The 14,122-nt window shown below is 37.1% G+C and overlaps 1 protein-coding gene across 1 annotated transcript in view; it reads left to right on the top strand.

The window, feature by feature from the left end:
* The window catches only part of PKIA (cAMP-dependent protein kinase inhibitor alpha), a 46,077-nt gene extending 32,227 nt beyond the window's left edge, over positions 1-13,850 (top strand). The window contains exons 2-3 of the mRNA XM_062568173.1: positions 5,637-5,814; positions 11,324-13,850. Coding sequence (XP_062424157.1) covers positions 5,664-5,814; positions 11,324-11,403 — 231 coding nt within the window. The 5' untranslated portion in view covers positions 5,637-5,663 and the 3' untranslated portion in view covers positions 11,404-13,850. The remainder of the gene's footprint in view (positions 1-5,636; positions 5,815-11,323) is intronic.
* The last annotated feature ends 272 nt before the right edge of the window (positions 13,851-14,122 follow it).

The following is a 14,122-nucleotide window of genomic DNA, read 5'->3' as shown; positions in this document are numbered from 1 at the left end:
ACTTACAGCTATCACAGAAGTAAAACATATTAGCTGTGTTTATAGTCTCTTCATATATGCTGTACACTAAAGGATATCCAAGTAGTAATGCTTCAGTAATGCTTTTTTAATGCAGACTTAAAACAGCTTCATAATTTATTCTGTTTGAAAAATCTGGGTTTGTTGTTTTCTTTTTGTTTGTTTTATAATTTTACAAGTTGACATTCATTTAGATACTCTTCATACTAATAATATTTCATATGTTATGTCTACAGTAAAAATAAGCAGTTAAAAAATGCTACATGACCTGTTCTTCATCCGGTTTATAGATGTAGTGCTTTCTCATCCTTTGAAGTGTGAGAAGTGGGAAAAACTACATACAGGATTTGCAAAGCACAGATTAAAACACAAATAAAATACTAGCTAGTTCACTTGCTGGCACAGACATTCATATTCTTTGAAGTGGTATCTTTCACTTGTCCACAGGCAGTTTGGCTTTCAAAGGTTAGGAGTGTTTTCTTGCTCCACTGATGTATGTGTTTATCCAGAAGGAGTACAGTTATATTCTACACTGGGTATCATCTCTTGTGGGAGAAGTATACTTATGTTAAATTGTTAGTGTTTCATCAGCTCTCAGTAAAGCAGAACATGCAGCAGATGAAATCTAGGTACAAATTGTTATTACTTCGTGTGGCATGGAGCTATCTCCTCACTGGAAAGAGCTCTGTCTCTAAGCTAAGGCTAGATTTGGAACCAAAATTTATTTTAAAGAATAATTATACACTTTTTATAAAAACAAACACACTATTAAATGACAAGTTCTTTCTTTTTTTTTGTTCCATTATGAAAGTTGAATATAGATAATTATGGATAAATAATGTGCTGATCATGATACAACATTTAGCAGCCAAAGCCTGTTAGTTTTATATGAAAATCCACGATTAAACCCCATCATTAAGCATATATGGAGAAAGGGGGAGTAAACACTGAAGGATCATACCTGTTTGTCTTACATTGCAAGTTTGCCAAGCAAAGGGCAGCTCTTCTTGTGCTAGCCAAATCCTACAGACAAGACGTGTGTTAAATGCCTGTTCTTATTCTCTCTTAGTTTATTACTATTAAAAAGTAACAATTAGCAAAGATACTTTAAATGCTTTGGAGTTCTACCAGGTAGCTGGTCCTTAAACAGATTAAATTCAACAACCTTGGTACTGCTAGCCCATAAACTATAGACACTGATTTTAATTTATGTTGGTGTGTCGCGTAATTTCTATTCTCTCATTTCCAAAGTCTTGAAAATAAACTTACTATGTAAAGCCTTGCTTTACTGATTTATTATGGTATCCAGTCAAATTGAGATTACATTTTAAGTCATCACTTTTTAAAAATTTTTAATAAAGAACCTTGAAAGGCACCTTCAAGAATTTGGGGAATCTGTCATTCACATGTGCGTGTGTGTATAAACATATGTATAGTATGGAAATGGAAAATTTAACTCAAACTGGGTTGTGGAGATCAAGTATTCAGGGAGCTTTTTTGAAAGTACAGCTACTGATTCTTTCTGTACCTATTAATTATACTGTTTCTGTCATACTTCAAAAGCTTCTTTTTTTCCTTCTGAATTCTCTGGATACTAATTCTTCTCCTCTTGATGCTTACCAGTAAAACTCCTTCAGTTTCCAAAGGTATAGAAGTAGGCCCTTTGCAGGTGTAACAGTTTGTGTTCTCCAGAATATCCATTAATAATATACAAGTATCTTACCACTTTAGAAAAATCTGAATCCAAGAAAGCAAGGCTTTTGCATTTGTTATGCTCGTTATGCTTATTTGCCTTTCTCTCCTTTCTCATCCTCCATAATTCTTGAAGTAGCTCACAAATTCTTGTAGGAGGAGGAAATGGGAAGGGGAAAGGGACAGAAGTCTCAAAGATGCCCAAGTTGCCAGAAGTTTTATGAAAAAAACAAGGAAAGGAAAGCTGACATTTGAAAATCCTTAGTGCTGCAACACAAGCTCTAACCTTTTTATCAGGCAAAGTGACTCTGCGTGGGCAAAGGCAAAGCACAATTGGGGACGCTTCAGATGGGATGGTATCTTATCAGTTGCTAAGGAATCCAACTCTGAGACCACAAGTTTCATTAGTCCTGATGCTCACAGAACTGCATTACTAGTTTGCCAGTTCAGTTGACAGAAGCAGCCTTTCTGTTTCAGCATGAATACCATGCAGCAGAATACCTTCCTGTAGAACATCAGAAAAATTTTTCAATGAATGTTTTTGCAACTCTTCAATGCTTTTTGAAAAATAAAATAAGCCTAGAGTTACTGGAACTGGGACTAAAGTCTTGTACACAGGAGTCTCTGTTAATGTAGTTAGAAAATTCAAATTATGTTTATGGACTATTAGCATATTCCACTCCTTCCACAGAGACTGAAGAAATGAGTGTTTTGTTGTTTTGTTTTGTTTTTGGAGGGAATGATTGGTTCAGTGAATAAATTGCAGATTGCTGGGCACTGAGCCATTCACTGGAAGGGGAGCTCTCTGGTGATGTCAGTGAAGTTCCATATTTATGCAGTAATGTCTGAAGATAATGCCAGTACAAAACAGAATGGTGTTTGACATTTAAGAGGAGCTACAGACAGGAAAATTTTGAGGTGTTAATAAATGTATGTTTGGTAACAATCTTTTCTGATCAAAATGTTGCTAGTAATTCCATATTGAGCCTATAGAAAATGAACCTTTCAAGTAATATTCTCCAGAAGCACATTTTGTACTATTTTATAGCTTGTTTTATCACTAAAATTAAGTAAGCAAGCTTGATAATTTCCTCAGGTGCTCTACATGTTTTTGTGGAATCTTTCATGAGGAATATAGTCTGTCAGAAGAGTACTGCGTGGAGTGCAAAGTTTGTAAAGTCCACCAAACTGCTCATGGAGTACACCAGTTTTGCCAGGCTTCCAGTCCTGCAGCTTGCTCTACGTTGGTCGTATGCTTCTCTGCTTGTGCTATTCCAGGATGCGGCTTTGGGGCATGGCTGAACCCTGATGAACTCTGACGTGGGTGATGTACATCCCACTGACATCCCATGCCCCTGCCTCATTGCTTCAGATCAGCAGGTAGCTGAGGAGGTCTGGAGGCTTTCCTTTCTCCTCATGTAGTGTCAGATTGCTTTATGGGAAACCAGGTTAGCAGACTGATGTATGGCTTCCAAGTGAATAAAAGAATATTGTTCTGTGTATCACCCCCTCCCTCCACCAACACACACACACACACGAAATCAACATCTTGGCAGGAGTGGTAGCTGACTGTGACTTTGGACTTATGCTGTATTAATGCCAAAATCCAAGCTGTACTTTGATTAATTATAGGTTTGGCACTTGGTTTTCTACAAGCTGGTAACAAGCATGGACAAATATAACTCAAGTTTCACTCAAGGTCTTTTGTCTTCTGATCTTGCCAGATACAATATTCTTTGCTAAAACAGGTCATAGAGATCTGAAAATGTGTGCTGGTTTCTTACCTCACAATAACAAGTGTCTTCACTGTTTTACCTCGTTTTTTCATGTTATATGCTTCATTACCATATAATTGATATATTTGGTTTTGAAATGTCTGGAACTTGGGGGCAGAACAAACAGTAAATTTCGTATTTGCTTCAGTATTCTTACTGTTTTTCAAGAGGAGAGGATTTTACAAGAAGAAATGCACGTACTCTCATGCCCATGAAGGCATTTGTTATTTGAGAGGCACTACACCATTTTGCATGTGTCAGGCAGGCTTTCAGTCAAGGCTGACCTTTTTCCATTCCCTGGGTTTTTTTTTGTTTTTGTTTCAAAGCAGTTTCTTGTTTCATGGCTCTTGTTTGCAGCAGTAAAATTATCCTGTCAGCCCTTCAACATTTGGCATGGGACCTGAAGCTCAATAGCTCCAACTTCTTTTTAAATAAGTCAGTCTTGCAATGATACTTGATATGGTTATACTAAGCCTAAATAAAACATGGTTCAGAACTCAACTCTTTTCTTGATTTCTTAAATAAGCAACATATACACCCTCCTAAAGGTGACAGTGAATTTGGGAAAGTTAGGACTAGAATGAAGATGAAAGAAGAAAGGATAGGGTTTGTGAGGATCATTCAGAGCTGAGGGTTAGGAAGGTGTTATTTGTTGTATCTTACCTGTTTTAAAAATAGATAGGTGTTTATCAAAAAATGAGGTTTTCTAAAGGAGAGGAAGTTGAATATTTTGCTGCTGCACTAAGTCACTGTGTTGAAGAATGCCCTAAAAGCATCAGTGTCCAGCAACTGCATCCAATAGGACTGGGTTAAAAAGATTGGTACGCTCTATGGAAACATGAAGTTTCAGCTGATCTATAAACAATGGCTAGACCTTGTCACTCTGTGCAACTGTGTGTAATGTTGCCCTTATGGCCACATCCTTTCTCTGCAGTATGCAAGAACAGAGAAGCCCTGCTTAGAAACATGGGAAATATATAGCTGCAGGAGTGCTGCTTTTGTGTAGTGGTTCCCTAGTGCTGCTTTTCTTCTGAGTACTGCTGTAGCATAGCTTACCTGATTTCCTTCCTACATCCAGAAAACTAAAGGGGAGGGACAGTTGCATTTGAAGCATGGTAATCTAGCTTTTCGCAGAAATCCTTGAGTACAAACAAAGCTGCTATAAAAGAAGCATGATCATCAAAACAAAACCTGTCTCTCCCTCCCATTCCTGCCTTCTTTCTCCCAGGGCTCAGGTTACAATTCTATATTTAAAAAAAAAAAAAAAAAAAAAAAGTTCCAATACTTCAGGTACTCCAGCAGGGATGGGAATATTTCTCTGAGGACGAAATAGAAATTTCCCAGTCTCTTTAGCATTATTAATGCATGTCAACATGTTATTCCACAATAGCATTATGGAATATCAAATTATTCTATAATATGAAAAATAGTTAGGTTCCTATGAAAAGACATTGTGGGCTATATCTAGCTTACAGACAGTCTTCCAATCCCTGCACTGTAGTTTAGCTCTTCTGTTTGCTCTAAGTTAGCATGTCTACACTTACTTCTGTAACTTAATGTTAATATATTCACTTTGGTGCTGCTACCACATCAAAAAAATGAGTCCCAAGAGGTCTAAATACAGTGCCAAATTTAACCTTATTACAAGAAAGCAAAAGACACGAAACTTAGCTGTCAGTGTGCAAAAGCACACATCTACATCCAAAAGCATTACCAGTTTGTACTTTCTTACTCCTTATGCTCTTGTGCAGAAAAGAACTCTGTTCCACCCCCTACCTACCTCCTACTTCACAGCTAATATTAAAAGCAGAGACAGCTTTATAGAGAAATTATTATGTTGCTGAGGTCATTGCTTTTATAAAGTACTCACTAGCGCTTATGAAGCATGTAAAATGAAGTTGTTTAGATTACTGTTGAATAGAGATTGCACAAAATCCATTCACTTTTTTCTTTTTCTTTTTTATTTCTACCTCATTCCTTCTCTAATTTTTCCAGGTTCTGATGAGGCATCTCTTTTGCTTACTGCATACCTGGTAAATTGTAAATGCTTTATACCTCACAGAGAGGACCAGCTAGTTTTCTGTTTCTATTCTATAACATCTTCTGTTTCTCTGGTGTTCTAAATCTTGATGTTTTTATCTTTTCATCCAGATACTGCTATGTGGATATTTGTTAGCAATGACTGATGTGGAATCTACATATGCAGATTTTATTGCTTCAGGAAGAACAGGTAGAAGAAATGCACTACATGACATACTTGTGTCCTCGACAGGTGGGAACTCTAGTGAACTAGCCTTAAAGTTATCAGAACTTGATATAAACAAGGCAGGTGAGTACATTTTGCTTTTTCTTATTATTATTTAAAAGTGCAATGAAAAAGTTGTACATAAAACATGGCTTACGTGCATGTATTATTCCCTTCTCCCTCACCAACAAGACTCAAATGTTTTATCTGCTATTGTGAGATCAGCTGGGGTTGCCTGCAATACATAGTCCAGATTTTTGAAATAGGAAGGATGGTTATTTGCAAGTACAGCATGTTATTAAAATGAGAGAGGACTTTACACAGCGAGTGGCTTGTAGCAGGGTCCATGTAAGAATAAATCTTACAGAAAATCAAATGCAAGAGACAAAAAGAACTAGTTTGGAAGGCATTGATTAAGACAGACACAACTTTTCTGAATAATCTTTAGTGGAAACTCCCTGTTTTGAAGCTGTGGGAGAGACAGTATCTTTGCCTAAAAGGTTATTGTAAAGGTTAATTTTGTTTTCAGCTGCTAGAGGACATAGTAATAGCAATGCATTTGTACTTGTTTTACTTTGATCTTGTTTCCAGTTGAATTGTCTCTTTCCTCTTTCGATTGGTACTTTGCCCTTCTTTTAAAGTGATCAGCACTAATGGACTCCTAACTCTTCTTGTATGTGTAAGATTACCAAAATTTTAATACATCATGTACCTTCAGTTAGCAGGAGGGAGGGACAAAGTATGGTAAAGAGCCATACACTAAATACAAATAGTTATACTTAGGTATTATTGTAGATATTATTTGAAATTCATAGTGCCAGACTCCTCCATACTTCTTCAGTCTCACATTTACAGTTATCAAAACAGTGTTTGATCTTGATTGCTTAGAAAATGCACACTATTCCTACTTTTCAATTAAGCTGTTGGAATGATTACAAGACAGAGCTATATTCTCCTGTGAGCCATGAGAAGATTGTGCCTTAGTGCCTATAGTATGTCAGTACAAATTTTGTTTGTTCCATTAGCTCTGTAGTGATGAGAATGGTTAAAATAGTTATTAGCCTAAGTTTGAATACATAATTCAGGAGTCTATTTAGTTTGTCCCTTTTGCTGCTTAGCTAACTGTTAATCATTGCAGAAAAGTATTCAAAGGGGCTCATAAAATTATGCCAGCATACCTTTGGGGAAGTTAAGCAGTTTGATACAATGAAATCCTCTTTAATTTTATATTATTAGTACCCTTGGGTGCCAGGCAAAAGCCTCCAGAACACAAATATTTGAAATGTATTGCATTATTATTGGCATAAATATTGCTATATTATCCCCTCCTCCCCTTCCAAATCTAAGAGATGATAAATATATATATATATATATATATATCCTGAATTATAGTTCAGAATGTGCCAGTGCTTGCAGGATGCAGATATGCCTCACATCTGGCAAATGAAGAACACAGGTGTTCAGGGAGTTATATATTTGTGGTCCTATTTCATGCAAGGTATATGTCAAACAATTTATGATGATAAATACCATTACTATATAATTATACAAATGTAGAGACTAAGTTGGGGGGGTCATTGTTTATTTTTATTACAGTTATACTTGTTTTCTTGAAAAAATGCAACTGCAGTTGCTTTCAACTGCATGGAGTAATGGCAGTGTAAGATAATGCAGATGAAACAAAGAAAAATGGTTATTATAGAACATACGTAAATTAAGCTGCCCAATCATATCTTCACTTTGAAAAGCCTGCAAATAATTTCCTATAAAGAACAGGAAAGCTTCAGCAATAGGCACAACAAGACCTTGTAGAAAGACCACACTTTCTATCATGCATTATTTGATACCTAAAGGAAATGAGTGTGGTTAATCCCCATCCTGATCAGCCAGTTATGCATAATCATGAGATGACTGCATAAATATGAATAATGTATATAAGGACTACAGTATTCTCCCTTCAAAATAACTGCTTTAGTTTTCATGGTCCAGAAGAAGGAAGTAACCTTCCAATATTCAGAGCAGATGTACTTACCAAACACTGTACATCAAAATAAAAGCTCCAAAATTCTCTCTGGCAGTGCAATTTATATAAACTTGGAAAAAATTCCACTGTATACGTGTGGCAAGTAGAAAACCACAGTAGAAATCATGAGACATCTTTATCCTTAGTAACAACTGAAGGGTAAAAGAAAGACTTTGATAAGGAAATCAGCTCAGTTAACTCTTTTTAAGGGAAACAGTGCAATTTCAATAAACTTTCTATCTTATCTAAGATAATCTTACTGGTGATTGTGCCTAAATAATAAAAGTGGTAAGAAAAAAGTGCAATGAAGAATGAGCACCAGTCTCTGCAAGTCTAATTTCTAGAAAAAACTGCTGCTTTTCCAGGTATTTGTGGACACAAATCCAGTGCAGAAGTTGAAAGGAGGCTTGTAAAAGCTGAGATGGTCCAGCCATCTCCGAAAAAATGGGCATAGAGAGGTGCTAATGAAGTACAGAACTGGAATGAAGGACTGATTGTTGAAGTTCATCATTAAAAGTGAATTTAGATCACAGTAGAAGTTCTTTAGGTATAACTACTGGGAACAGTGGTAGATATTAATAAGTCAATGTTCTGGGAGGAAAAACTTAATTAAGAGTTGCACATTAGTAGATCTAATAAAATGTGCTCTTAGGTTACCAACTCACACAATTGTGTTGTGACTTACAGTATGTTATAATTTTGATTACTATTTTTTAAGTCTACCTATTGGAATCAAAATGTTGCCTAAAAACACAACTTTTAAGAGCTTACAATCATCATGTTTTGAACGAAAAATGACTCTAGAGTGTGCTTAGCCAAATGGTATGTTAGAACATTGGTTCTCTTTCTCTAAATCTTGGTGTACTGTTTTTAACATTTAGGGAGTTACCTGTCTAGGCCTCCTGTCTAGATGATTTTTCTTTTATACACAAATACTTCACAAGGGTTTTTTTTTTTATATCTTCTGAATTTTGTCTTTGCTGAATTCTTTTTTTTTAAAAAAAAAGCTTGAGTTGCCCAGTAGGTGTGAAATGCATTAAAGGCTCTCTGGTCATCAGTATGCATGGAGTACAGGTAGAAAGGAAATCAAGTATCAGATTCCACTCATCTGTACTTTTGCAATTATAGAACAAATGTAGGAGGCTTTGTAGAAGGTGTTTAGATAAGTCAGGCAAAAGGGATTTCTGTCCAACGGGAGTTCACATGTAGATCCATCCTGTTGGAAATGTTTGTGGGAGATAATGCTAAGAAATAAGGAGAGACTCATGATTCAATTTGATAAAATGCAGGTTTTCTGAGAAAATGACTTGCAAAACATTTTTATTTTTAAGTCAGTCCGTAATGAATAGAACAAACCTTACCATTAGTAAGTTAACATTTCATACAACTTCTCATTAGGTTGAATTTGATAATTACTAAAACTTGAGACATTTTGCATAAAATGCAACTACCAAGTCTGAGCTTTTGCAGTAGAACTTCTATTGTTCTAATAGAACTTAGCTGCTGTTTCATGTATATAGAAAAAATAAAGCTTTTATAGTGTTGTTTTTAACAAACAGAAATAAAGCTGTAAATGTACAGTGCAGTTTGAAATCAGGAAATGATAATTACCTATAGTAAGGTCTTCCTTCTAAAGACCTGGTTTCAAATAGTGGAGTGGCCTACAAAATAAGATATAGATTAAAGTTAAGAGGCACTGTTACCTCTATTTGACTTTTCACAACTTAGTCCATAGCATTGTCCTCTTAAAACTCCTGTCTTAAGCCAGTTCAATTCAAATGCTTCAGAATCCTGCTAAGAAACAAGAATAGGTCTCATCTCTTACTCAACGTTATTCCTTAATATTATGTGAGATGGATTGAGAACAGGCTGAAAGGCAGAGCTCAGAGGGTCGTCATCAGTGGTGTGGAGTCTAGTTGGAGGCCTGCAGCTAGTGGTGTCCCCCAGGGCTCAGTACTGGGTCCCGTCCTGTTCAACTTCTTCATCAATGACATGGATGAGGGGACAGAGTGAATCCTCAGCAAATTTGCTGATGATACCAAGCTGGGAGGAGTGGCTGATACACCAGAGGGCTGTGCTGCCATTCAGAGAGACCTGGACAGGCTGGAGAGCTGGGCGGAGAGGAACCTCCTGAGGTTCAAAAAGGGCAAGTGCAGGATCCTGCACCTAGGGAGAAATAACCCTAGGCACCAGTACAAGCTGGGGGCTGACCTTCTGGAGAGCAGCTCTGCAGAGAAGGACGTGGGAGTGCTGTTGGATGACAAATTGACCATGAGCCAGCAATGTGCCCTTGTGGCCAAGAAGGCCAATGGTATCCTGGGGTGCATTAGGAAGAGGGTTGCCAGCAGGTCGAGGGAAGTGATCCTGCCCCTCTACTCAGCCCTGGGGAGGCCTCATCTTGAGTACTGTGTCCAGTTCTGGGCTCCCCAGTACAAGAGAGACATGGAGCTACTGGAGAAAGTCCAGCGTAGGGCTATGAAGATGATCCAGAGGGCTGGAGCATCTGCCCTCTGAGGAACAGCTGCGAGAGCTGGGCCTCTTCAGCCTGGGGAAAAGAAGACTGAGGGGGGATCTTATCAATGTGTACAAGTACCTGAAGGGAGGGTGTCGAGGGGTTGGGGACAAACTCTTTTCAGTTGCCTCATGTGACAGGACAAGAGGCAATGGGCAGAAATTGAAGCACAGGAAGTTCTGCCTGACCATGAGGGGGAATTTCTTCCCTGTGAGAGTGACAGAGCACTGGACCAGGTTGCCTGGAGAGGTTGTGGAGTCTCCTCCTCTGGGGATATTCAAGGCACACCTGGATGCAACCCTGTCTAACATGCTCTAGGTGGCCCTGCTGAGCAGGGAGGTTGGACTAGATGATCTCCAGAGGTCCCTTCCAACCCTACTGATTCTATGATTCTATGTACCAGTAGCTAATAACTAAAATGTTCAGGGACTTCTATCTTATTTCCACTTAGCTTCAGCTTCCAGCCATCTGAACATGTTAGATCTTGAATCATTAGGCAAAAGATATGATACAATACTTTGTATGTAGTAGGTACTCACAGACCATTGTCAAGTAACCTTTTATCCTTTTTTTAGGCATTCTTTTGGAGTTGTCTACTCACTTTTGACACTGTAAAACATTTTCCGTTCCTCAGATCGTTTTGTGACTTGCAGTAAGACAGCTGCACTGAACACCTTGATGGAGTGTGGTACTTAAAATGAACACACACAGTGTGGGTCTGTTGAAGTTGGATCTCTTTTCAGTAAACTCTTCAGATTTACGTTTTCTCCTATATTGCCATAGTAACATCATAAATATGCAAAAATATGCTATTACTTCCGGAAACTTCTTTCATTTTCTATTATTTTAGGTGTTGCTTGAAATGACAGTGGGAGATGCAAGTAGGAATTTGATTTTGAAGGTGTCTTTTGAGATACAAAATACCAATATTTCAGTAGTAAAAGGTTTTATATTTAAATAAAGATTTTGATTTCATTTCAAGTTCTTTTTGTCAGACTGATGGATGAATCTCTCTGTTCTGGAGTGAATTACTCATCCTTTTTCTTGTATCTTTGTAGAAGGAGAAGGAGATGCACAAAGAAATCCAAGTGAGCAAACTGGGGAAACCCAGGGGGAAGCAGCAAAGCAAGAAAGCTGACATCCGACTTTGACTGACTGGAACAGCTGCTGGATGTTTTCAGAGTGCAAGAGCATGCTGGAACAAATCTGTTTCCATGAGCAAGCCTATGGAAAAGAAAGTGCATGTGTTTTCACTGCTGGAACCCACTCAACACAATGTTAAAAATGGGGGTACGAGCTGTGGCAGAAGACAGAATTTTTCCTACCTCTGTCATTAGCAATGGTTGAACATGTATTGATTTTTGGGATAGCATCTTCAGATGGATCCCTTCACAATGACTACTTGATGGGAGTACTTTTAGAAAGTAGAACAAACAGGTAAATCTTGTAGCAAATGGCCTTTGAAATGTGAGAGGATCAGATCATGTATCTTAAGCAAAGGCTTGTGTGATCCTCAGAGTTTAAAATTCTCTGGCCAAAGTGTTCACCCATTAAAGGAACTGTAAAGAAAGCACTGTTTTTAGAACTCTGCATCTGTGTTTTACAGCTCTGCTGTTATTTACAATGGTTTTTGTATTGTACAACTTAGATGCTCCACACTGCCCCTTCTCAACTGCTTATGAAGAATATTTCTGTTACTGTGAATTTTTCTACCACTCGTTTTGAAAGGGCTGTTTTTTGCATAATGTGGTGATGTGATCCTGATAGATTTAAAATGTCAACGGCTAAATTAATTATGCCTAAGCATAAATGACTCAGCAAAATTCTAATTTGTTATTAGATGAGCCTTCAAAACGATTCATTAATGTGAATATTTTGGAGTGTTTTGTGTCTTTGGTACAGTTTTGCCACTTGCCTGTAGTTAGTTGCATATCAAAGAGTTAAACTGAATCTTTTACATTATTCTTTCCCTTTTTTTCTAATTTTGCTCCCAATTTATTAATCTTTCTCCAAACTATTTTTTTAAAATGGTAGTCCAATTATTTTACTATTATGGTAGTTTTAAGAATACATTTATAACCATAAATGGTTTAAAATTCAAACAAGTTCCATGGTGCTAGAGATTTTTCTGGTTCACATTGTTAAAGATGGGCCTTGTTTGCACATGAGAAAATAACCAGCATAGTTATTGCCAAACATATATTGGAATGATTTTTAGATTACAGAGTTGTTCAACTAGTGGATCATGGGCTGGATCTAGCCATTGGAACTCTTTGCTCTATTCCTTGCCTTTGCCTCTGTTGATCAGGCTGTTGAGTTTGAGGCACAGCCAGCAGCTGGCTACTGATGCAGCATGCACAACAAGTGCTAGAAGCTACCACAGCAAACTTGTGGCCTGGATGGGGACAGAGAAGTGAGAGACTTGGCATCTAGCACCCAAAAGTCTGGATTTTTCCCATTTCAACTAGTCTGAAATGACAGTCCAAACTGGATACACATTGAAGTACCAGGAGAGCTTGTGCACCTAGAGGATTACCTAAAATACTTATAAATGAATAACCTATTCTGCAGTAGCTATGCTGGTTAACTCCCCCTTCCCCCCCTCCTGTGTAGACGAGGCCCAGCATGAGGCTGAATACTGCAAAATGGGGCAGGTGCGCCTCTCCATAAGTAAGGTGAGTATAGAATGACAAGTAAACCATGGCAATCACGTAAGCACCAATCGGAGTTGGAAGATTTTATTAAGAGGAGGTGATGTCACTTTATATATATTATATATATTATATATATTTTTCTGTTGTTGGTGGTTTAAAATGTTATGCACTTTTTAATGTTTGTAAACTTTTACTAATTAATAGTGTGACTGCTTCCTAAATAGATTAATCATCAGTTAACCAAACATCTTTATGTCCACAGCTGTTTCTACCATATGTATCATAGTACTTGTCACTTGGAATTCTTCTGTGAGATGTGTTTTTTTTTTAAAAAAAAAAAAAAAAAAACAAAAAAAAACACTGATCAGTATTATGAGCTCATTTAGTAATGTTAATAAATAACAAACCAGCAGTATGCTTGTGGTTCCTGAGTGTAATATTAACTTTCACTTGTTATTATTTGGAAATTAAATGCCTTGCTGTCATACTAGCTGACAAATGCCCCATTTTCTTTGTGACAGAAGTAGTCCATTTGCTTTGAAAATACTATTACCTTTAAACTAATTAGTGTTCATTTGTTTCTCTTAGGGTTCCTGTCAAAGTTAGTATTTTATTTTTTCGCTGCTCCTTAATCAGTTCTTCAAGTTAAGCAAAAACTGTTTTCTGCTTTGTATGAGACTAGTTGATCTCATTCTAGCCCTAACACCAGAAAGAAATAAGATTCTAAAGCTTATATGTAGTGTTACTTGACTGACAATCCACAAAACACCATTGCTAAAGAGTAGCACTAAAAAGTAATAGTGGAATAAGTAATTGCAGTGCATCAAAGTTTTGATCTGACTTATTTTCCTTCAATGCTTTTCTTATTCCAATATATTTCTTTCTTCCTAAGTCTTCTATGTTGTGAAATAAAATACATTTGAACCTTTCACCTCTTTCATAGTTGTTCTTCTCTCTATTTCTCTTCTAATTTTCTTTTATTTTTAAAGCAAACACGGAGACTTTTGTGGCTTTTTGAAGTGCACCTCCTTAATGGAAAATAGCACTATTAATTTTAGTAGAGTGAAAGATTATTTTTCTCATTCCCTGAGAGTTTAGGAATATTTGTTTTATCACTCAAATTCTGCTCACTCTTTATCTGGGGTATTTCTCTAGCATCTATTAGCAGACCTACCTTTATCTGAAAGAGTTCCAGTAAAAACT

This window comes from Rhea pennata, chromosome 2 (assembly GCF_028389875.1).
Source record: "Rhea pennata isolate bPtePen1 chromosome 2, bPtePen1.pri, whole genome shotgun sequence".
Classification (NCBI taxonomy): Eukaryota; Metazoa; Chordata; class Aves; order Rheiformes; family Rheidae; genus Rhea; species Rhea pennata.
Note: the sequence above shows the minus strand (reverse complement) of the source record. Positions and strands in the feature narration are given on the sequence as shown.